Source organism: Varroa jacobsoni, unplaced genomic scaffold (assembly GCF_002532875.2).
Source record: "Varroa jacobsoni isolate VJ856 unplaced genomic scaffold, vjacob_1.0 contig00626, whole genome shotgun sequence".
Taxonomy (NCBI): domain Eukaryota; kingdom Metazoa; phylum Arthropoda; class Arachnida; order Mesostigmata; family Varroidae; genus Varroa; species Varroa jacobsoni.
This window is the reverse complement of record NW_019214501.1, coordinates 66,431-92,832: the sequence shown is the minus strand read 5'-3', so window position 1 is coordinate 92,832 and position 26,402 is coordinate 66,431. Positions and strand designations below refer to the sequence as shown.

The 26,402-nt window shown below is 43.6% G+C and overlaps 1 protein-coding gene across 1 annotated transcript in view; it reads left to right on the top strand.

Moving 5' to 3' along the window:
* Positions 1–2,644: 2,644 nt before the first annotated feature.
* Positions 2,645–26,402, top strand: part of LOC111271442 (uncharacterized) — a 50,312-nt gene continuing 26,554 nt past the window's right edge. Inside the window, exons 1-3 of the mRNA XM_086972915.1 lie at positions 2,645–3,194; positions 15,418–15,721; positions 16,148–16,652. Coding sequence (XP_086829041.1) covers positions 3,133–3,194; positions 15,418–15,721; positions 16,148–16,273 — 492 coding nt within the window. The 5' untranslated portion in view covers positions 2,645–3,132 and the 3' untranslated portion in view covers positions 16,274–16,652. The remainder of the gene's footprint in view (positions 3,195–15,417; positions 15,722–16,147; positions 16,653–26,402) is intronic.

Here is a 26,402-nt window from a genome sequence, read left to right as displayed (position 1 = left end):
CCGTTTTGTGCAACGGACGGATGCATTGGTTCGGAAAAGTCCGTAGAAGTATGCGATAAGCGCTGGCTGCGTAAGGTGGTAGGACACGTAACGAGCAATAACAAGAAACATTAGGACCTCATTATGCAAAGCTTTATCGAAGCATAAGTTTTTAAAATTCAAAATATGAAATACTTATAAGCAAATAAAATTACTGTGACGTTGAAGAAAACCTTCACGCAATAAGCATAGTAATATAATATATACAACGTCGTATAATATGTAGTACATACATCAAGGCTACGATAGCGCCTATCAAGGTCAACCTTCTTAGAAACCAATGTTTACCTGAACAACCGTCGACTTTCTCACCTTTATCGAGATCCGCGTCTGCTCATTGCTACTTAGCCACGTATTATATAGCAGGTATGTTTAATCCAAAAGCATATTTAAAAGGCTCTGTATGTTGGCGCAATGATAGCATGTACCTTATAAGCATAATATATTGTACTAAAAGATTAAATATAGTAAATTACCAGAGGAAAAAAGCTAAGCACGTGCAGCATATTCAACCTACATTCTAAATCTGGTTATTACGCCTGTACTGAGACAGGAAAAAGCGTTAGAAGAGAAAAGCGCAGCTGAACGAAGTGCGATAATTATCCTCCCTAATTCGAACATGACGATTCAATACCCACCCTAGCGCCAAAGGCAAAACTTAGCATACGTAGTCAAGAGCGATTTCTGTTTAAGAAACTTATATTTGTTCTCAAGTTCCATCCAACTGTTAAGACAGGCCAAATACTAGTATACTTTTGCGTATAGCCGTATCACTGAAATGCCATTAGTATAACAGTGAACCAACTATATCTAATAGAACGGGTACTATATGTCCTAATAAAAGTAGCATACAGCTGAATTGGACTAGAGGCCACGCGAAACCAAATCCGAGTGTCCTGAATCAAGGCCACTCATGACCATGAACGCTATGTCCGCAAAAGACTGTCCTGCTTCAGCAGCAGTAGTAATTGGGTCAGCCAGCCGCACATCCGATAAGCTTTCTTTCTCTAATGGGCTCTTGGTCAGGCTTCGTTGCCCTTCTTCAGTTTTCATGAAGGACTAAAGGACCACTCTTGGGTCTATAACTAGGACTATTGCCGGTACTTCTACCAGTACTGCGACGTAGGCCCTAAGCCAGTCAGCATGTTAGTTGCCGCCTGAATATGTCGAAGAAGCTCCAAGGTCATCTATGCAGGTCGTCTCCAGTGGGATGTAAAGACAGGGCAGTCAAGCACGAAAGTATCGACAAGCAGCAAGGATTCGTGTCCTGCGTGAGTTTATTTAGCAAGGGTCTGCATGCCCGTACAATAGGCCAATGTCTAGACAGGGCGGGGGCCTCAAGGAAACTTATGCTTATGGCATTCGACCTACTGAAAAGGTTACTCGAGGCAAGCTGATACAGAGACAAAGAGAGGAAACAACGAAAGAGCTGTTGCACTAAACTTTATAGAAAAGAATGCGCTGAGCTGGCGCTCCTGTGAAGGACTATACGGGGACTTGAGACATTATAGCGGTGTCTCGGGACATCGTAAGTAAAGTCAACATGACACAAACTAGGAAATATTATGCCTAAGCATTACAGTATATATGTTGCAAGCTGCCCCTTAAGTATTTTCTAACTATGATCTGTAGCAGGCTCATCGATGCGCGTTAAATGATTTAATAAATAACGTAACTAGAATATATTATGAACGTAGGTAAGACATGGTTCCAATTCATGGAAAGCGTTCTACCAAATATTAAAAATAAAGGCACTGAAAAATTAATTGTCTAAATAATTCTATGGGATAGAGTCACATCGAATAACTGTGTCCTGCTTTCCTGACAAAAGCTCTCAATTTTCCAATCCAAGTCTATATTACAGGGTTATCCTAGTACAAAGTTGTAGTAACTACGATAATAAGTAGCTTTAACTACAAAATTGCAACTTGTTCCTAAGGCTACAAGGGTTAGTCGTTTGGTACTCACGCAGTACAAATACATTGAGGCCTAATACATGCAATCCACAATAGTAGCCTAACCAACTACACGATGCCTTCTTTGTGGAAGTATCCACACAAGAATCAATAAATTTAATGGTTGCAACTTAGATGTTTAACGCCTCCAAGCTTTTACTATCAGCAACTTTCACTGAGCACATTATATCGAATACACCTGGTATGAAATCAACTACAGATTTACATACCCACGCTTTTTTTAAAGTTCTCAGCGCTGCAGGCCCGTCTAGCCCGTTTTTTTTTTGGCATCAACTCACTGTTCCTTCTAGTTGCCAATAGCGCGACAAGCTCTGTTACTCACAATCACCGGTTCATTTAAAAGCTAGAGATAACAGCCAGGAAAGTCGCTCAGACGCGTGACGAAAGAGCAGTGTTTTCGTCATCATAGTCGCCACTGCTGTTGTCCTCGTCTCCTCAGCGCCTCTAAGCGCGAAAGAACTCAACGCGGCCTTCTATATTCAAAGCGTAACTTCTTATTAACTCCCGAGCCGCTAGCCACACTATAATAGTAATAGCATTAGCAGTGTCGGATGATATAAAAGACAGCTACTGAGCGTTCATCCGTTTCGGCTTTGACCTGAACTCCGACGTTGAAGTGCAGACTGGTAGTCTGGCTAGAATAAAAGCCAAGCTATAGCAGTTAAGGCGTAGTTTATCAGTCCGCAGCTACCCGTGCTAGTAGCTCGGTCGATGCAACTGCCCAACGCCGCTCCTCAAACGTCCAGGCACAAGGAGGCACGGCGTCCTTTATTCATTTGTCAAGTTTTGCCACCTTAAAACACTGCCGGCATGGCAGCGGCCAAGAACAGAGCCGACGAGGCCGTCGGAAGTAACGCTGCTGCGCAGCTCGAAAATTGCTCAAATGATGGATGAAATCTGAATAAAGAAGAGAGAAGCCATAGAAAAGCGATAGACTACGCATCAGACAAAGCTGGTGAGACGAGAACGTGTGGATATGAAAAAGATGAGCATACAGGGTGCGCGGATAGCGGCCTCTGAGCAATGAACAAGACATGCGCAGCAATAGTAGCAGCGAGCAAAGATGGCCTAGACTAGCGAGGAAAGAGTTGGTGCGTCCGGTTCGCACCAGGCGACGATGGAAATAATGGCTTTATTTTTGGTAGGAAACCCCCGAGGTCGACAGCATCTCACTACAAGGTACGATATTCTTGTTAGGCTGAAACGATAATAGGATACAGTGACTGTATTGCAGATTTACACAGTGTTTTAGGTTAGATGTGAATACGTCTTTTATTATTAAGTAGGATACGATTAAAGCAAAGGATAACCAAAGTAACTCGACCGGCTCGGCAGCAGGCGCACCCATTGGAAACATATTGGACCATATAGATAATGATGTATTATATATTGGAACATGTAAGACGCGACTGTGAATCAAACGTACTAGGTGTGTCAATGTTCGTCTTTGCTGGTGAAACAAGCATTTTGTTTGTAGAAAAAATAACGCGATAACTATTGCATACGCAGTATTGTATACGACCGGAAATAGCGAAAGTCGATCAGTACAATAAGTTAACTTGCCGCTTTAAGTACACAGGCACATGGGACCTATGTAACGACTGTAAATTACGGAATGGGCAACAGCAATTCTGTTAAGAGAGCTTTCCTCGGATAGCCCTTTTAAGCAGAATAGAAAAAAAATAAAGGGATGTGCGACGGCCGGAAAGAATGGCTTGGCAGTAGTCAACAAAAAGCTCGCAGGAAGAAAGGAAACAGCTAGTGCAGCGTGACCGCTAGCCTACTTATTGTTCGGCAGCGTCTTAGTTGACACTCAGCACAGTTTTTCTGAAGCCGACAAGCTGTTACTTTTCTGAGCATCTAACGTCCAATGCGTCGTAGAATATGCTGCTCTTCTGCAGAATGCACGATTGTAATGCAAGGTGGAAGCGGGCTCTACAGATCCGTAAAACAGAAGAGGGAACAAGCCAATCGGACAGCCTTGCATTCTTTCTCCAAAAAACACTGACAAGCCAGGTCAGCATGTCGACTTGCTGCCGGCTCGCCCCTTGGAAGGTTAGCCTCTCCTAAAACAGAACGAAAAAAAGAACAGCTATATTTTGTCCAATCGGTAGAAATAGGATAAGCAAAAGCGCTTCGTCGGGATTCAAAGAGAATGAAGCAAACTAGGAGAGCAAGAAATCTCGTTCAAAAGCACGCCGGAAACTGAGATCCTCTTGGTGAGAACCGCGCTTCAGGATCCGGACGTGCGGCCGCGGCTGCAAGTGGACGTGTCTCAATTCTTATAATGTTGAAGCTTCTTTTCAAGCAATGCTGAGGCATACGTGAGAGCACTTTAGGGAGTACTGATCTAACCAGACCGGACGAAGCTAGAGCCAAATATTGCTGCCAATGGAGGGCTGGAAACGAAGCAAACGTGGGCTTGACAGTAGAGGAAGAATTGATCCGTAAACAATACTCGCTCTTTGTCGACTTGAGAAGGTCGGCGTCGTTGTCCTGTCCGAGATAACAGTAGCAGCAGCAGCAGCAGCAGACATCTGGACAGCCGGAGCAGTACACTGTATACACTACATTTTGAAGCTGTTTCCTGATTGAAGGGTCAAGTGACCAACGAAGTCCTGGCGGCGACTAAGTTAACAAAAATGAAGATAACAGCAAACATACAATGATAACAATCAAAAGCATAACGGTACAACGGTAATCTCGATTGTATGAATTTGTTTAGAATGGCATAACGACCAGCGTAGCACATTTATTGATGCTGGTTTTTTTACTCTGTCGCGTGAATGCGATGCGAAACCGCTACGATACCGATATAAACGATTGAATAAGTATTATAACTAAGATATCTACTAACCGAAACGAATATATGGTCGTCGCGGTGCGAGGTTGCCAGTTTCTTGGTGCGTGAAATCCTGGGCCTTATTGTTTGTGTATGATCTAGAAGAGAAGAGTTCCTACTGCATACCTGTTGTGATTCTAGGTATTTGAAAGAAAAAAAAATGAAACGTTTTCCTCGAGTCGCAAGTATAGATGGATGCCAATCTATTTCGACAGCTTTTATTTAAGATAAACGCTTTACTACCATATGGATACAACACGTCTCCGCTTGCTCTACGTTTCCCATTTGGGCTAGATATTACCACTAGTACGGATTGTTGTGATGCTATGGCTGTGATATTTTGCAATTTCAAAATCCTTCTTTCGAGCAACAATCTTCTCATCTCGCTATCCAACGCAGACACCGGTGTATTTTAGAGGTTAAAGCACTTCGCTAAAATTGCCAGCCCAACGACGGCGGCGGCGGCGGCGGCGGCGGCAGCAGCAGCAGCAGCAGCAGCAACAACAACAACAACAACAACAACAAGCATTGTAATGCTAGAGGTACAGTCAGGCCGTCGTTCACTGGACCAGCTTGCTGTTGCAGGGAGCAGGCTCACTTCGAAATAGAGAGAACGCGTACGGGAAAGCAACGGAGAGAAAGAGAAAAACATTATCCTCGTTTCTGGTCGTTCCTTCCCTAACAAGAAGGTCTGCAAAAATCTCATTTTTTTCTCCACATCTGTGCCAAATCCCCAACTAACAATATGGGATAGGCATTTTGTGTGGAGGTACCGGTGGCGGTAGTGGGCTTCTTCATCTTTTTATTCTTCTACGTTTCGTTTTGTCGTCTCTTCACTTTTCCAAATTTTTCCCCTCCTCGTTCACGTCATTGCTGACGTCGTTCGTCGTTGTCCCATTTCGGCCCCCACGGGCCTTGGTCGCTTGCTTGGTGGCCAGGACATTCTCTCATTTCTGCTTCGCAGAAACGCGCTTCTCAAGATGCTTCATCATCTTGCTGTATTCTACCGCTCTTTTCACTGATCCCAGTTGGAGCTACTAGGTTCGAGTTGATGCAAACCCTCTAGACTGGCTGTCTGCTTGGAAACTACCGCACTGAACTTTGGCCGTAACAGAAGTAATCGCAGTTCACTAGCAACTTCCCATCAGTGCGGTATCAACAAGGGCTGCATGGAGGGTGTGTGTACACGGTGTGAGTAAGCTACGGGTGTTTCACCCTCCTGAATGCAGCCGACGTCTCCTCTATTGTCGACACCACAACCCCCGCCACCTCTCCCGGCTCATCCAGCCCAAAAACCCGCCTTATTCCGTCTACACTACCCAGTTCTACCAGACCCGACTTTAGTCCAAACTAGCGGATCGAGAGCTAAGAACGATTGGCTGGCTAACTGAGGACGACCGACGGGTAGCGGGCGTCGGCTGCAGGACAGAGAATGGGCCTGCACAATCGCACACAGGCCGATGTTGTCTTTCCATTCAATGGAAAGTCTTCGAGGCAGTGAGAATGTAAGAGCTCCACACCCAGCTACTGTTAGCTTTGATAGTGTGTAAAATCCCGGCTACTGCCTCAGTTAGAGTTGCTTGACAGTCGGGTGGCGATAAGCCGATCTATCGAGGGCCGCAACCCCGGCACCTTGCTTCTCAAACTTAAAGGCTGTGTTAGCACAAACTGAACGGAGAAGCGAATTTCGAGGATAACCAGACCCTAAGCTAGAGTTGAGAACAGAGAAAGACGAAAATGTGAATGTGATCTAGGCAATTCTTTCTTCTTTCTAAAAATGAACCACCGCCGCTAGCGTGCGCAGCGCAAGAAATAGGTGCTAACGTACGTACATATATATATGTATATATAGTTGACTTCCTGTTGTGTGACCTTCGATTTCACTAGCAAACTTAAACTTACCAGAGTGGCAAAGTACCCGTAGTGATGCCGACATCATTCGGTAGCGCCATGTTTCAATCAAACAATTCGGAACGAAGGCTGAAATCTGATGATGGGAAAGGGGAAAAGGGGGCGGCACTAGGTTTAGCAAAGTTTTAGATGGAGAGTGGCGTATATTGCACTTGTTGCTTAGACCTTACGCTATTGATACATTGGCAGTGCTGGCGTTGGGTGAAACGAGACTCGTTATCCTTATTGTATCATTACTGTCGAATTTGCCTATTGTTCAGGGTTGGCATCAGCTAACTTCTTACGTAAGATTCAAAAAGATAGTATTATTTTCAACCATCGACAAGTTGTAGATAAAGAGCTGCAGAAAAGATCCCCTTTGAAAAATAATGCGGTTTTGGGATAACGTAAATTCTCTGAAATGCCGAAAAGTAAACGCAAAGTGAGGATTCAGCCCTCCGTGTCAATGCCACTGGCGAATTCTGCCTATATGGACTTGAACGAATAGGGGCAGACACAGGGTAAGCGCATCTATGGTCTAGTTACCAAGATGAGACCTACCATAACAACAGTCACAAGGAATTTATATGGAAGTACGATAAGTGATGGGAGGAGGCGGTCTGCGGAAGGCGCTTAGAAAAAGCAGAGGACCGACTATTTTCACGGAGTTGGTAAGCACTTGCGTTCGTTAATGAAAAGCAATTTTGTCTTAAATTTCATGCGATCTAACCTTCGGACTGGACCATCGTCCAGTTTCCCCATAAATCTTCGAGATAGATATACCTTTTTTAGAATTCTGTCTCGGATTCCATTGTGGTTGAAATAACGAATTATTAAAAGGAAAATTGGTGATTACGAAGCGGCAGATTTTTGAGAGAATTTTCTGCTGATAGTCATGATCTGCAGAGCAAATTTCGCCACTAAATACCTTTCGTGCAGGTCAGAATTTGTGGAAAGCTATCGCTTCGGTACTGCAAATTTCTAAACAATCGTAGGGCACCTGTATAAAATAACACGAGTTCGCCGCAGAACTCGCTTAACCCTTATACAAAACGTTTTTTGTTTTGTATATTTTCTACTACATCCGTGTGATTCGATCCCTCCGCCAAGCCGCTATGAGTTCCTATTTTCTACACAATCCCTACGTATTTCTAGTACACGTAGCCGTTCCACTGTTGTCATTCGAAGATAAATAGGATCAAAAATCTACCGATCAACCTAAAATTCACAAATATTCGGCCGATTTTTACCAAATCGAGCGTACTATATCAATGTGTGTGTCTATCTGATTTTCTATGTCTGGCTGATGCTTCGTGCCAATTTAAATTTAACGACCTGACACATTTGAATACGCTAGACGTCACGGTGACAAGATGCCACAGAAGGCGAAACAGTGAGGGGCAAATGTATGGCCTTATTCCTTATTGATCTAAAGCCGATTGGCAAGTCTCAGTTGATCTCTTCAACTTGAAATGGCTAGAAACACGATTGATGTTTATGTGTTTTTTTTTTTCGCTACGACATCCACGAATGGATACACTGTAGGGGATTCAGGCAAGATTTGCGATGACTTTCTTTGTTTCACAATCAGAACATTCGTTGATAAGATCAAGTGAAATTTTCTGTTTTGAGACTGTATTAGAAACGTCAGCGTCTTCCGTTCATGAAAGAAATATGTCACGTAATGGATGCGAAAACGGGATTATTAACGCATACAGTTTTAGAGGGTACGATCGGGCTTCACAATTATATTATTTCATTAATTAGCCGTTCTAATCATGAGACGGATTCCGTTAGATACAGAAAAATGGTCTCTATATTAACTAGCTGTTTCAACGACAAATACGATCAATAGTTGACAAATGTGTTACTTGATGTATGCAAAAGAAACGTGTCGATGGCCCGACGCCAATATAAGAGGATTCCTCTAAAATAAGCTGTTCTCATCTGAATGGATTGCTACCAAAATAAAATGTAAGTCAAGCTGTCACAAACACGTTAACCTGTATCGTTACCATACCTACTTATATATATTATATATAGTTGTTTTGATATTGATGATGGATGTATGGTTTAGTGGCAATAGCTAACGCGCGCGTATAATCTAGCAATCTTTGATGCACACTGACTAGCTGATGTTACTCAGTCGTCCCGTTACGTTACGTTACGTTAGGAGAAACAGAAAATTTCAACATAACAGCTTCCTTTGATCATCTATTATGAACCGTTAGATGTGAACCTAAATACTTTAGACCCCGAAGGCTCTCATCTACAGGCCTTCTTGTTTAGCTATTGTATATATATCTGCATGAAAACCGCTAAACCGATGGACGTAACAAATTGATAGGACACATATTCCTTTCTAAGTGAAAATTTCACCATCTTTTTTTTGCTTTAGTTACGACTAGTAAGGATTACCTAGAAATATCAGCTAATTTTAGTTAGAGATGAAGCGTAAAGCTTTGTGGCCCTTAATAACATGTGCATCTCAACAAGCATATAGGATAAGAAGTAGTCCCCATTTCCAATACGAAGGAACAAATAATCATGAAAGTGATCTACCGTCAAACACTATAAAGGTACCTGATAATGCATGTAGGGAAAAGCATGCTTATTTTCATTACTCTAGCACTCATAGCCGCATTTGATATAGCGTATCAATTAGAGGTTTTTCATCATGTCCTCGGCTAGACCGTATTTTTGGTACTAGGCTATCGCTGGCTGATTTCTTCACTAGTAACACCGAACATGGCTTAAGCTTAATGTATCTCTGTCCCTGATAATGTTGGCCTGCAACGAAACGCTGTACGACCAGCAACTAGAAGCACCTTTAACAGCAACATTAATCTCTGCCTTTTTTATGTGCAAAGGTATGGTGAGCACCGAGAAATAGCTAAGGCCGAAGTAGGTGGACAGCAAGATGTGAATGTGCGAAGGAGGAACCGCAAAATTCCCATCATATAGTCGACATGTTGGCTAAAATTGAGTCATATGAGAAGAAGTAGCCAGCATCACCGAGCCAACTAGAAGGCACGAAGCGAGTGTACGCAAGGTGTATGGCGAAGAAGGCGAAGACTTTGCTATTGGCCGACATATGGGCTGGCTCTGATGCAAGATGCGTGAACAGCGCAAAAATGCAACACCAACCACTACCCCCACCCCAAACCCCCCGGGCTGACACCTCCGTCAATCCTGGTCGATAAGTAGACATGAGTAAGACAAGTATTCAAGAGAGGGTGTCCGCGATTCTTCGCTTCAGAGGAGGAATAACGTCCTTCCTGATGATTTATACATATGGGGCAACAATTATAAAGAAATATCGTTGTTTAACCCCAAGTGACATTTGAAACAGGGCTACCAATCGGTTTCGGACACTTAAACATTTTACGCAAAAGCAGATAAACCAATTTGCCATTGCATACAGAGATATCCTTGAGGCAGAGTCAATCAATGCTAACACCATCCGCGCTACTTCTACCAGACGTCCGACCACTGCTGTCCCTCTTCCAGCCCTCTATGTAGATAAACAATACCAACATGTATAGCCCAACCGTTTCATTCATCTTTAGAATAGCCACCGAAGCAGCAGCTATGGCTGTCTCAACGACAGAAATAGCCGGACGTGAACAAGACTCTTTGCTGTCCTACAGCGTTTGCTTCACCATAACCCACTTCGGAATCAACCAACGTCACTCCATCTCTTTCATCATCGTCGTTGCCATTGCCGCTCACCCATCCAGCAGCTCGTCGGGTTTTTCCTTCGCCCTTGCAGCCGCATATGCTCGAAGGCGCATTTGCGTAGCGACATGACTGCTCCCCATCTCTCCACGACCATTCAGCCATCCGCCTAGCGGCAGCGTCGACACGCGCGTCGACATAATAAATGAGTTCTAACGTTTTTTTTTCAAAAGGACAATCGCAGCTTTCCTACACGTGATCCGTCGCGTTCTTTGCTACTTTGACGATGCGTTCAACATGGGAACGTTGACGGCTCGTCAGAAAGGAGGAAAAAGGACGGAGGAGGTTTTGGGGAATCAGATCGAAAAGAAGCTGGCGTGCCTCCGTCAAAGACGACGCATTCGTGAGTGTGACGGCGGAGGCTTTGACTGCAGCAGCAGTGGCAGCGTCATTGGACGAAAACGACAACGCCTGCAGCATCAGCGGCCGCCGCCGCCGCAGTTGACTTGTGCTCGTCGTATGGTTCCAGACCTGTCGTGGCATTGTGCACCAGCCAGCAAATTCGATGACTATCCGCTGAGGGTAGCAGGCATGGGCAAGGTCGGCAATTGAGGCGACAGCGGGTTTTGATGGTCCGCGGAGATGGTGGTGGCCTATAAGGTCTATAATATACCCCGCAATATTGAGTACGCTGCAAACCCAGGCGGGCTCGGCGACCGTTGCCCATAAGCTATTATCTATTCTGGTAGTCGGGGTAGTAGAGTCAGCCAGTGATAGAGGCGAAAGTACATAAGGAGCAAAATATAGAGGGATAGAGTAATAGAGACTATGTTAGGAAACCGACGACTCTCAACCGCATCCTGTTTCGTCCTGTTCGACCGTAACCTCTACGCCGATATTTCGGTGCACATCAATCCCTGGGCCTGTAGTCGCTGGCCGGGCGAACCGGCAGGGGTGCAAGCAGTCCAGGGGATCTATTTGTGGTCAGGATTAGCTCCTATAGGACATTGAAGAGCCGTGGGGGTGTCGGTGTTGGTGGATGGTACGAGCCGTGGAAAGGGTAGGTTTTCCTGAGAATGCGAGAGAAAATGGGAAACTCAGTGGAGCCTTACTGAGCAAGCAAGTCAGAAAGCCAGTGAGTCCTTGTCAAGCGAGGCGAGCAAGCTAGCTGCCGGCCAACCGTCGGATCGTTTAGAGCGGCCGGCCCGTGCAAAGCATTGCCTGAGGCCATGTTGCCCACCGTTATGTCCTCTGGATCAGGGCGAAGGTTCGCGCCTCGGTACAATCCTCCTACTTGGCTAGCATGGGTTGACGTTTCGCCTATGGCTAGTTATCCTTTCATATGAGTATTTCCCCACTTTCTCCTACGCCTTTGCCAGCCCTCTACCCCCTTATAATGACCCACTCAGTTTGGCGCTCAGTCGCATGATAACCCAAGCGGCCCAAGCGCGGCCCTATACTTGGCTCCCTTGACTCCCAGCGGCAGCAGTTTTCCGAGCCTATCCGCCTTTTTCCAATGATTCCCTAGACCCTTAAACGCATTTGCCTTCCTTCCCTCTGGCATAGTTCCCTATGGCAGTGTCCGATAAGCCAGGCCGTTACGGAACTATGCAATGGAAGCGGACAAGGGCAGGCCAATGCTTTGGCAATAGGGTTGACGATGATGGCAACAATGACTAGGGCCCAACATAAGATATCGAAAGCGGACTTGCCCACAAGTGTCGCTGAGAAGAAAACCATAATGGCACTATTGACCAACTGATGTGATTCGAATAAGGGCCTCATTTTAATCGATACTTTGTGGCGTTGAATAGTTTGTTTGCCGTGCCCGTGGTTAGTTTTTGTGTGAGATAAAGGTGCATTCTGCTGTAAGGCTAATGTGTTGTGCTGGGCGACACCAAAATCAAATATTTACATGAAAGATTTGTGCTCAACGAGTTGGATGGCTGTGAGCTTTTAGGGTGAATGTGGAAGCCCCATAATAGCTTGTTAGGTAACGTATTTATCTGATGATTCTAGGGATACATTGTAGTTTAGGTTCGAATCCGGGCGTAGGGTCACTTCGCAAAACTTGAAACATACTGGTGAATTTTGAAAAATAATGACGCTGCACGCAAATATAAATGTAGCTTGTTATTCTATATTTTCATTTCTCTCCATATTTCCTTGATACTAACTTCTTAGTACTTTTCATCTACGTTTGTTACCGTTATATAGTCACCTAAAAATCTATATAATACGGATTTTTCATTATTATTCAAGAAGTTTCTCTATCGTGGTCCATTTCTATTTTCAATAGTATTGCTCTCATTATACACAGAGTGAACTGCAGACGCTTGTGCTTAGTGGACATGTTTAAAAGCCATCGTGCGGGCATATCTTCATGAACTACATGAAGATAGCAGGCTATACCGATTATTGCATAAATAGAAAAGTTCGCTTCGAGGTAACATCACTCACGCCCTTTGTTGCCGTCACCAAGTAATACATGTTTGTTTCTTGGCAGTGCAATTAAGCTCCTTGTGTTGACGGGTGTCCTTACTTGTTTTAGGTCCTATGAGCTCAACGATCGAGAGGCCAAAAGAGCCAAATATGAGCTTCTAGTGTATGTCATTATAACTTCTAAGGCCTAAACGTTACTAGAGCCTGCTGACAGTTTTTGCCCACATCATTTGTGATGGTAACTTCGTTAGCACGGCTTCTACCGTAGACCTAAATCCGTGACAACTCTTAATCAGCAGCTAACCAACGAAGCTGAAATACAGGCAAATCATCGGAGAAACCATTAGCTTTTGTTATGCTGGCTGTATGATGATTACCATTTGTAATTCTGTAAAAATTAAAATAGGAGGAGCACCGTTGACGATCATTCGAGAAACTTGGGAAAATATTTCTTCTTAGCTGCCGTAGGGCTACATGCACAGTTTCTCTACTGGATAACATTGCAAGGGCTCATTTTGCCGCATAGAGGCAACAGCACGCTGCGGCGGCAATTAGTAGTATGCCACAAATACTGCACGTACATATGCTCGCGGTACCGAATAACTCTACACAGTTTTCAGCATCGTTTTAGGTTTGTTTGTGCTTTGGTCCTTAACGGCTCTTGGTTATGTAGGACCTTTCGCAAAATTGCTCAATAACTACGGAGTAATACCGATAACGAGTCGTATTTATTTATCGGCAATTCAATTTCATCACTTGTGGAACGCGAATGATGAGCTTGATGCCTACAGCTCTTCTCTCTAAAATTCACATTATGAAGTCGGCCATTAAATAAGATTAGCCGCCCAAAGAAACAACATAGTAACAACAAGTTGTTTTCCACGCAGCCTAAGTAGCGTGTACCCGAACCTCACTACAGAAAAGTGTCTTGCAACAAGCTTTGGCTGCTCTGAGTAGACTAATACAATGGTCCAGTAGTTCGTTTCTACAACATTATTATGACCCCTTAAATCTTTTTGGAAAAATCTTGAAAGCCTTACGAGACACCTATATTACGGTGCCCATCGAATCCAGTTCCTGGAATAACATGGCTCCCGTTGGACGTACGAAGATGGATGCTTAGTAGAGTTTACTTGGGTATCCGATGCGAGACGAAGGCAATTGCTGACTAACTGCATGGAAGAACAATTAATTCCAGCAAACGGCTACAAGAATTGTATTTGTTATCATTTATCACAAATATCTGTAGCACTAAAACAGCCCTATTTATACCCATGATGGGTATAGATAGGGTCATCAGATAGGCATTGGCCTTCAGGGTTTATATTCTTGATAACAAAAGTATCATGATGTACGTAGTGAAACTAGCGGTCTCATGGTCTAGTTCATGCCGGTTAACGCATAAGAATGAAATAGGTTATTTTTTGTATAGGCTGACAGGATGTATTTTGTGTAATATCTATACAACTTACGTCTACCAGGACATTTTGATCGAAGGGAACTTCTAGCGATGACCTCAGAAAGGACAAAGTTCACCCGATTCGTTATCATCATCACGGTCAATGTTCACCGAATGATGTGACTGGCGCCGAACTGTTGGACTATCGATAAATTACTGTTCGACGGTGCTACCATCGGTGGTCACATGCAAATTATCATTAAGCAGTTGTAAGCAGGGTAAGCCGCCCAGCCATAACGCTGCTTTGGATGGGTGAGTGTTTTCCCAAATGGCTCGCCTGCAAATAATACGGCACCCTGCACGAATTGCGGTTCGAATCCCAAGGGAAATTATAAGGCCTAGAGAGCGAATGAAAAACGAAGGCTAGGCAATCGGTGCTAGGACAGGGCAGCCGCAACAACAACAATGCTAGAGCAGATAGCAACAACTCCTAAGAGAGCCAAAGTTGTGGAACGTACTTCCACCAGTTCAGTTCTTTTACTCATTCATCTTCTGGGCTCACTTTTCAAGACGTTTCCCTTGCAAACGACCAACAAAAAAAAAATAGAAAATAAACTAAATATGTAGGCACGTTGCGAAAGTTTGGTAGGATAATCATAAATATAACCACGTACACCTTTTTTTTACTGATCAAGTATTAAGTTTCTTTTTGATCGAGTATTGGTACAACGAACTGATACAAGAAGTACTGTGTTATAGAAGCATTCGTTTATAGTTTGTCTTTTAAAAAAATTTCAAGCCGTTAAACGTTCATTATGTTTTAATTTGGTAACTCAGGCCAAATAGGGTTTGAGAAATCTACTGCAAGTCAGCTTCGTTTGTAGCGCTCACATTGTTACGGGATGCCCCATTGCAACAAAAAAAAACTAATTAGAAATTTTCAGCCAATTCGAGTTACAGTACCGGACTAAGGAGAATCAAAGGTATCCTTGCAGTTAGACAAAAATATCTTTTACTTTTCATCGAACTCGCTTTCTCTTTTGTCGAAAACCTCCTCCTTAGTTTTTGTTCCCGATTTACTGTTGCTTGCCTGTTTCTAATGGCCCACATCAATAGTGCAGTCCTCTCCTGTGTTGTGTCCTGTGTTGTAGTGTGCGTACGATCAGCGAACGCGTTGCAAAAGGATCGGCAACCCAGAATAGCTGGTCAACGTTGAAAGCTAGAGATGAATGCGGCATAAACCGCAAACGTTTGGGAGAAATAAAGAGAAAAAAAGATAAGGCAAAACAAGGCGTCAAATCGACCGATTCGCCGCCATCCACCCACCCACCGGCGCGAAATTACATACATACAAAGCCATTCGCGGTAACAACAAGAACAAGCAGGAGCAAATCAGCTGCGGCCTGGAGCAACAGCGCCATTTCCACTGCGCGCATACACACTATAGCATTACTGGTAAGTGCTGACGCTTTACTGGTCATGCTTCCGTAGGGGTAGCAGGGGTCGCATTAAGGATGAAGGTGAGAGGAACGGGGGGCGCGCTACCACTCAAGCAATAAAAATTGGTGTAGGGAGCTGTGAAGGGAAAAAGCGCGTTCACCTTCTCCTCTGCTCTGTTCGAATGCCCGTTTTTCCTCGACTTTGTTTGTACCCTTGCTATGACTACCTCCTGAAGCGCATGTGGCTGTTTCAATGTGGATATTCCTGTGTATTTATAAGTGCTTGTGTATCTATCCGTATGTGTCTACAAGCTGGCATTTCGCTTTCTTGCGCGTCTACAGTCTTTCTTTTTGTTGCAGCTTGCCTTACTAGTGTACCCTTGCCTCTTCCGCTGTGACGTCGTTTCTCTTCCCTTTTCATTACTTCCTTGTCTCTATACAGGTTGTTTTCTACGTTGGATGCGTTCACCCTGTTCCCTCCAAGAGAAAAGCCCCCTTAGACTTCCATTGCGTAACCAGTCGAAGTTGCACGAAGTTCCTACATCTGCCTCACCTTTCCAGCCAGTAGGTGCCGGGCTTTTCCTACTGTTGACGCTAAGCGGGGGCGAACCCAACGTGCGGACGAAAAGGGTAGCAGAGCGTACCATGGCTACAGTGATCGTACACACTCTGCAAGCATCAGCCGACCAGGAAGCGCCCCGTCCCAACAACTAATCGCCAACTAACAATAAAGGCCAGATAAAGACAACAAGCAGTTGAGTAAACAGTGGGAAATAATAAGAAAAAAACAATCAGTGTCAGAGCGATCAGTGTGCTACTAACGCTGCTGCTGCCATTATTGGGAAAGAAGCGAGTAAGGCAAATAAGAGGAAGCGCAACCAAAAAGCGATCGAGAAGTGGACCGGCATAACAAGAGAGCGTAAACCCATTTTTCCAGCGGTCGAAAGGTAAGCATTTCTTTTAGCTGAGACCGAAGAGTTCGGACCCGAAAGACCGGACAGGGTAAAAACGAAAAAAGGTCATAGATGAAAGGCGAAACAAATATGGTTGGTTTGAAAGGAGAATCTCCTTTTCTGACCTTTCACTTGATTTTGACTTCCGCCGTGTCGAGCAATCTATTGCATAATTTGCAGTACTCGAAAAAACATATTGCTATTAATAGTTTCATTAAAGATATACTGGAGCCAAGGATGGATAGGTAGGTGTAACCTGGGAACGGCCCAACCCCAACATTCTGCTTGAAGTAGTGCTAGATGCATTTTGAATTTTTAGGCTCAGGGTAAAAAGTGGGCAAGTCCATGGCTCTTCTTCCTGATTTACCGAGTTACATTTCCTATTAATTATTATTCACTAGTTATAATATACTCAATTTAATCGCAATCGCATCAGATGTTAAAAGCCCGGTGCTCTAGAAGGCTTAAATCTTATGAAATCTTTCCGGGAATATTGACAGCTCAAGCTCAGGCGATCCTTAACTTTGATGTTTCTGTATTAAGTATAAAGAGTTTCTTCTCGCGACGACCATAACCAATATATACTCTATGACTATCCTACTTTGTCAGTGTCACAGCAATTCAAATATACGCGCGGATTTTTTATCCTGTGATAAGTTCATTCTAACACGGTCTATAAAGATTGTGTTAGGCGCTTGCAAGGTGTCTCGGACAAAGTTCGCGCATCATAACACTGTCCGTTAAATCACCGAGACCTGGCGGTTTTTCCTCAACACATTTTGCGAATAAGCTCTAAACTTTACATGCTACATAACGCATCACATTGCAAGGACTACATACATATTTTTTTCATAAGACTTCTAATATGAACGTTCTGGAATCAAGCAAAGCGGATGATGCCGTATCAACAGGCTACTCTTGGCTTACCTGTGCCACCTTCCGGATTGCGTCCTGAAGTTGGGGCCTTGCGAAGGTGCGATGTTCGAAGCAGCGGCTCCCCGTGACTAGTTATTCTCATCAAGCATGCATTACTGGTTTCGCCATAGCATAGACGTTACTTGTAAACACGCACAGCGGCTAGAGCTAAGCAGTAGTCCTGCTTGAGTTTAGCTGCAGTCCAAGAAACTGCCGGAAGTGGGTCATTATACAGGTAGTTACTCGCTTACTCAGAGATCGTTTCAGGATTTACTGAGAGCAGTGACGCATACTAAGGAATTATTAGGACGTGCGCGAAAGAAGTGGTGGTAATTCAGCTATTGGCAGTGTCACTCAACTTCACTATACTAACTTGAGTTCGGTTCCGTTCCATCGACCCCCTCCATGAAAAGCAGTTTCTGTTGATCAAAAAGAAACGAGGCGACCAAGAAGAAACTAAACACGTTTATGTAAAAAAAAAAACGCGTCTATACGCACTTGTGAGCTGTTAGGAGGGGCTGACTGTGAAGCTACGTCGAAACAACGTAGCGTATCCTATTTTCTCAAAGCCTGCAGTATTCTAGGCATTCAACCCCCGACCACCTCTTCATTGCAGTATCGTTCGACTCGAGCTCACTTGACAACGCAACCTGACAGTTAGCTCGAAGCGTGCATACAGAAATAAGTGTGGATCTCAGCATTCTAGCAAATGAAGACCACCTAGATTAGCCTAAATCAAACGACTGGGCTGTAAAGTACCTTCGCCCCACGTGCTAGGTAAATTCGTTCAGCCGTAGAGGTCGCATAGACGGCAGAGATACCAGTTCTTGCTTGATTTTGACTTGTGATTTGAAAGCCAACCGTTCACGTACGTGGTGCCCGTGACTCTGTCTAGCCAAGGGTAAAAATTATGTCGAAAAAAGGATTTCGACCGACTTGCGATGGTGGAATTGGTGAAGCACCGGACTCGCAATTGTGAGTTTACGGGCTCAATTCTTACTTCGAACTCACAGAGCTTCACAAATAATTTGACTTTTTAGCTGCCGTCTGCCCAGTAGTCACGTTTAAGATACGTAAATATTATTGCACTTCCTGTTCTTAAAATATTAGAATTCAGTCCTCGCTGTGCTACGGGCATTATTGCCCGTATGAGGGTTATTAATGCTGAAAGGTCTTAAAAGAACATTCTGTTGAGGAACCGTATGAATATTTATGAAAACGCTCTGCTGTTAACTGTAACAGTATGTATTTAGCCACGATCAATTAACTCAAAAACGAAAGCAAAAAGGCCAGCAGACAGCCTGGATCTTCCAAATAAACTTTAACCGCTAGGGACCAATAGAAATGTATTAAAGGTTTTGGCCTTCGGCTAAAAATCCCCCTTGAGGAGAAGCTACCGTCATGAACTACTTCAATATAGAACGTAACGTCAAAGATGAAAATAGCCAAAACATCGTGGAACCAATCACGTAACGCTCATATCTGAATGAGGAAGCTGGTATCTGAATCTACGAATAAAAAGGCAGACTGGGACATACAAACGTGCGCTCTGTCTAAATAGTCAGCAAATTTCTGCAGCAGTATACAGAGGAGTGAATTATACTCTCAATACAATACAATTGCGTATTCTCGTCGCAATCGTGGCCTAAACAAAATCGAAACCTCTTCAGATACGAGGATATAAAAGTCATAGGTTTAACACACCTAGCCGTGAGCCCCAGCTCTAAAGAAAAGCGACAGACTAATTAGAATGCAAACCTCCATGTTTCAAAAATTCGAAATAATTAAACGATACAGTAAAAGGAGCGCCTCGACTCTGTCTGTGCGACCTCCGGTTCTTTCTTATTCAATCACAATATCCGTCTTCAAGGTATCTTATCCTTCCATAAAACTGTCGCCTTCCACTGTGTCCGTATTGTTAGAAGCTCCCTTTACTTGAACTCTTCTGCTTGGAAAGCAACCTAGGTAGCTCGTTCAACTCAGGGATACAATTGTTAGTAGATTTAATATTGCGGTTGTTTTTCGCTTCGAGTCGACAGTGCGCTTGTCTTCCGTTATCCTCAACCCACTTTTAAAATGCCATCGTATGCACATTTACGTATCTGTAATTGTGGATAATTAAACTGGGCGTGGCTACGGCGGCTGCACTCCTTCCAGTTTTTACATAGCTACCCGATTAACTCTACCTTCGAACCTAAGGTGATCGACTGCTAACGTCCCACCCATTTGCTGAACGACGTATGTCTGACCGTGCGCGCATCCCTCTGTTCGCTGTTCGTCCTATCTCAAAAAAGGCCTCTCATTCCCCTCTATATTGTTTTGCTCTTCGTAACTAGTTAAGGTACTTGTGCGCAGACGACGCAATATGTCTCGTCTCACGATACCGTCTTATCAATTTTGCTTTATTATCTTCGCTGTTTGGTTCGTTGTCCGGAGCAGACGGCTTTCTATGATGCTTCCACACGACCTCTCCCCTATCTACAGCGCAACAGCTACAGTTCTCAAGCTCGACTCTGCGTGATTCAATGACGGCAACCCTCGACATTTTGGCCAGATCTAATAACGACAAGACCGCGCAACCAGTCTTTCCGTGCTTAACCTTATAACAGTGCCATCCGTGACCTGAAAACAGGGCAGAGTCTATTAGATTCAGGTCATTTTATTTCATTGCCTTTTCATAATGACGACTTTCATCAGCATCAACAGCAGGTGTCCATATTTAGCTAGCCAAGTCAGCGCTCAGGTACAAGTGGGTGGATGGTTGGGCACAAGAGAATCTTTCCCAAGCCAATTACCCTATCTGAGCCTGTTCAACCTTTTTGACTCTACCCCATCACTGGGTCGTCTTCGTATCGAGGACCCCACCTATGATCTCTTGCAGCCGTAGCCCACTGGGTCTTCCACAGAGCACACGTTCTCCACCCATAACGAACACGAAAATCGCAGGCAGCTAACTGTTGAAGGCAAATATTTCTCCATAGTCATAAGTAAGCCTCGCTAAAATCAGCTAAAAAAAAATTTGACCTGCGGTATTCAGGCTAATAGAAACGCTCGCGTACACTTGGACTGGATGGCGTGTATTCGTTTCACCTTTACAACGAGTGTCGTTTTTTGCACATCATTATTATAATGCTATAAACCCTAAATATTAAATGGTCACGTCTGTGCCCGAAATTCGTACGTACTATCTCTACTCATATAAAATATTAAGCCGAAAAAGGTTTATAAGACGTATTTGAAATTTCACAACATTCAGATACGGGTTTCATTAGGTTCGTAAGTAAATACACCCGTACAGGTTTCGACTAAACAACTTATACCTTAGAGGAAATCTCTCTAGGTCAGCCGAACTTAATAAAGAACTGGCTGGGGTGGCTGCTGCGCTTGAAATCGTCGGATCAGTCATCGATTCCGTTAGCCACGACGGAGCTACTAACTCTAAGATGATTATCGGACGGTCATCGATCGTTTTTGCCATCAATTAAGTAGATTCAGTTGTTAGTCGCAATTGCCATACTGTTACAACAATACAAAGACAATGTCAGCATCATAGCACATCATATAACAACATCAGTTCATCATAAGCTTAAATAGTAAACGGACAACGGTTCTGTACGTAAACGCCTCTTGGTAGCATTATCGATGTGCCTATACAGCCATCAATGTACATGCGACTATGCCCGTATGCAGCAGGCCAATGCGCACACAAGATCGTCCCATCAGGCCTATACTACGGCCATACCTTTGTCGTTTTTGTCAAAGAAGAACGAGGCTTTGCCGTGGAAGGAAAGGCGATTATCTATGGGGATCCGCTCTCAATCAAGTGAGACGGCTCGGTTCATTGCTGAGCCATAAATCTCGACGAGGAGAAATTTCCGACGGTTCGTATAGTCTTCAGGCTTACCAACGAGTAAATCTCAAGTTTCTTAAGGCATAGAGGACCGTTAGCGATCTTTACTGCCGCCACAAGGAGCTCTGGCTTGAACCCAGTTCGAGCTCCAAGTTCCGCTCTTTTGAAGCGTAACGTCAGTGCACGATTGGCGTGAGACACCAATCGTGCGTAGAGAATCTTTGTTTGTTCTGATGTTGGCACACATCTACAACGAGCCGCTTGATACTGCACTTTTAGTAAAAATCTTCGGGAAGTGCAGTGCCAGATGTGGACCATCATCTGGGTTTTTAAACGCACGTAAACTATACGAAGTTCCGATCAGTAACACGTACGTATAATTATGTGAACGGCTACTTCTGCGACACTGGGAGAAACACGCAACGTCCAGCAGGATCAAGCAGCTCGCATACGACACCATTTTCTGTTCCTACTTGTTTTTTCATTCATCTCTTAGGATAAACGCCAGAGAGAGACTATTTGACGGGCCAAACACAGATGATGCTCAAGTGCCTGACCCATTGCGGGACGGATCACTGACGGGCACTAATAGATTAAGCTCGTGCTAATTGTTATAGGGCGAAATGTAGACGTTGAATTCTTATGCTTTATATGTAGGTTTTCACAGTAGTACTAACCCATTAATGCTACTGCTGTTAAATACAGTTAGAAATCAAGTACGGAGCTTGGAAGTGGCGGGGCTACACGAACAAGCTTGAACTCATCAGTTCTGTTTGTGCCAGGACACTCTTTTAAGGTACATTGAAAGCAGTTAAAATTTTATGAAAGTCAGTACGTAACGTTATGTCACATACACTCTATATTGACTCAAGCCTGCCGTTCGCTTGAAGCTAAACAGCAGCTTCCGAGTTTCCAGCCAAGTATATTCTATGTGGAGTCAGTATTGATTGTTGTTACTTGGCGTCCCGTATAAGCCATATTTACATTGGACGTATGTGCTCGCTTGCTCCACAAACGTTCTACATAATAGAAATAATTATACTGTGAAATCCCGTTATTGAAACTTACCAGCTTGATATTACTATCACTGGATATTTACGGCAAATACATAAAGCTAATAGATATATTATTATAGTACGATTAAATTCAACAAGAATTGGGTATATTTACGTCAATATATGTAAGCGTTATGTGTATTCAGCTTATATGCAGTATACGGAAATTGCTGAAGCTAGACTGAAATGTTAAAATCCATAGATAAGAAAAAAATAAACATTTCCCCTATATAACTAAATACGGGCTTGGGATGGTAGAATAATTTTAGACGAGGGCGCTTAATAACAATCTCGCTTGCAGGATATGAGGTAGACATCTGTCTTCAGTCGTTATAAAATTGCCTATCATCACTCGTGTGGATAAACACAACCAGCAAATTTTCCTTGCCCGATAGAGAAGTAGAGACGATTTCCTAAGACAAATCGGTATCCGATCATTAGTATGTATGTAACAACAAAAAATGTATTTTGTTCCGTTGAAGTAGCTGCACGAAACAGTCGAACGATATACTACAGGGTGGTTAAGAGGAGCTATACGGGTACTAGCTTGTTTTTTTCCAATTTTAATAAACATTTAAAGGGGCTTTTTACGGTCACTTTGTCTAGATGTTCGTTATTACGAACACACTACAGAGTCTCGAACACATCTCCGAGGGCCTATGATCGACGCTTCCAACTAACAGTACTGTTTAAAAAACACCCATAATGTAATTTTTTGGTGCTCATTTTATTAATAATAAAATATGTTAGAAAAAAACATCGTTGGTTAATGTATTCAAACAGTTGTTCCTTTAAATTAAATAATTACAGATGTTATCATGGATGCTACTGCGATTGTTGATAGTACGTCTACGCGCAAATACAGTTTTATTAGATCCGCGAAAAATGATCTGCATAAATTCAATTTTTCATTGGCCTTATAGGCACTGGTAAACTTAACAGGGGCAAATCGGCCAAAGGACTAGTAAAACCATAGGGTAGTAATCGACGTCTTGAATAATTGGGGAAAAACGGATTAGAAATCCTGAGGATTTCAGCATACGCTACAGATTGATTATTGAATTTCTAGCAATTCATCCGCAAGCCAGAGTAAATATGGAAATTCGTTAGGGGCATAAACAGGAGAAAATGTTATCATTGCCAGTATGTATAGTAATCCGCGTATCGAACATGAATAAAACCGGAGATATTTATAGGTTTAGATTAACGATACTCATTTATATAAGAAGTCATATATATCTGTAATGGAAGAAAAACTGTCGCTTATATTAACCAGATCGACAGGTATGAAGGTTTAAATCCGACATAGTCACCAAACTGTGCGGCCCGTCACTCTTTCCGGCACACACAGGTGGCCGATCCATAGCGAAACAATTATTTAAGAATGAGTTAACTCGTTGTACATGCGTATAGAAAAGAGCTCATTGAACAGAACGCCTACCTAAAAGTGAACCCGGAACTAAACGAAGAGAACTGAGTGATGATCTCAGCTCATAATGAGAAAATCGTATTGGAGTCTGGCCCTGTACGCTTAGTTATGTATTAATAATATAGGTTCGTTCCCATGTGCATAGACACACTATTACGGTTAAAACTTCATATATATATAACATATATCTTTTCACCTAATTACGCATTTTTTGCGTGGATAGCGTATGACGTTGATGAGACGGTATATGTCCGATATATATACACCGCGTCGTTATCAAGTGTCTTAAAATAATGACGAATAGTTTGCATTTACACGCCAAGGATATCTTCCACTCCGAAGAGTACACACACATAAGCGCCTGCACATGAACGAACATATATATACGCGTAAATGGCTTGGCTGAAATCTTGGGCGATCAAAAGATCGCTTACTGAGCGTCCCGCACACAGTCAACGTGTCCCCACCACACCAATTTCGAAAGCGTCCATTCTCGGTTGATACCGCGCGTCGGATCTTATATATATGACCTTAATCCCTCGGGGGGTATTGGCTGATAAAGCAAAGCGAGCACATATTGGCGTCGTCGTTTTGGCTGTGGCTCTGATAGGGGCTGCGCTACCGCTGGCCCCCAAAACTACTTGCGACCGAAACATGGCGAAATGGTCGGCGCTTGCAAGAATTGCGTGTGTTGGCCCGCATCAAAGTCGGCCACGCGCGACTCAAAGCCGGGGATGCTCTCCCGCGGCTTGAATGTGATTGCGAGGAGGGTTGAGTTTTTCGGGGTTAACCTCGAAACTCTCCAGACTTTTGAAGGGTCCTTCATCCTAAACACGAGGACGAGTCTAAACCAGCAAGCCGGCAGCTTGGATTCTACAAAAAGGAGCGACCAATAGTTGCTAGGACGATTCCTAAGCCACCCTGAAGGAAAAGTGCGGGTAAGGCGCGTCGAAGATGCGAGGTAACGCTTGAGGATAGAGCGGGGTGTCGTTGGCAAACTCAGCAGTACGATAGCCGGCTGTGTATCGCGAACGATAATTCACTTCTTGACTGTAATCCCACCATGCGCCGGAGAACGACCTCGGCCGCAGCTCGTGACCAACTTTAACGCTCTTCGCTTCTACGAGCCGAGGTGGCAGTTCGTATAACAATGGCAGAAGCAGCAACAGCAGTTGCGACCCAATGAAAACTTGCAGGATCCTCGAAGATCCCTATTTTACATGCTTTTCTTTCTTAGTGGACTGGTTGGCAAAAAACGCTACCAATATGAGTAAAGGTAAGAGATAATTCGACTAGTACTTCGCTAACAATGCAGCTAGTCCTTGAACATTTAACGTTCAAAGATGCTTTGACTATCATTTTTATACTTTTCTCATTTGAAAAACCTTTATTGCCATTCGACAATATCATCGCTTTAATGTCTTACGTACTCGCCGCCTTAGCCAAACAAAGTTGTCGCTCAATTCGAATGTTGCAACGATAGCATAGATAATCTCTATAATATGTGTGGTAAGCAAGCGAGTGTATATGTCTCATAAGGCTGCAGGTGTTTTTGAGCGTATTCGTATGCTAACATATAAGAGAATACCTCTCACTCATTCAACATAACGTAAGCGGCAGGTCGCTGGCTAAAAAATTCTGATAATCATACGAACTTATCCGAAGTCCTTCAAAGACGATATGAATTACGATACAAGTGTGAAGGTCCTGACTGGAGTCAAGATCAGATCCCTCAAACTGATACGATGCTCTCGAAATTATTTCATTAGACTTAACAGTGACAAATCATAGATTCCAGTGCGAGCCTCCCACAGTAGTTTCCTATCGATTGATATTAATATTACAATATGACAGATGGGCATAACTCAAATACTTACACTGCTTACGTTTCGATAAGCTCACTACAGGGTCTTTCGCTTCTAACGGGCTGGCTCGATTAAACCACACTGAAAGTTTTCACCGTTCATTCCTTCCCGATTAAATCCCTTTGGAATCACGTCGGAAAATGCTACTTTAAAACGAGTAGGAATAAACCTTAGGTAACCTAGTGGCGCATAAAGGACTTGCTATGGTACAGAAGTTCTTGAGCTCAGACCATATGAATATTGAGAGCGATAACTGCATAGGCCTAAGAAGCCAATTCCCTCCTTACTCCTTGGAATGAAAGTCGCCGTCTCGATAGGTAGTAATCGACCCGATGCCAGTCATTCCGCCCGATTCGCCCGACTTGCCTGTAATCATTGAAACGCGGCTGAAAAAAAAGGATGAAACATTTTCGGGGTGCTCCTTAAAGGATAGAGACGCAGTGCGCGGATGCTTCCAATCTTGGCTATTGCGTACTCGCACCGCCTGTAGTGAATAGGCCCCAGATCCCAGCGATTATTAGCTAAAGCAATGGTACCGATGATGGTAGAACGCTCAGAGCTTGTGGGTCGCCGTAGTTCAATGTCAGAAGCTGCAGATAGAAAAGCAATGAATGGCAGTAATCGGGTGAG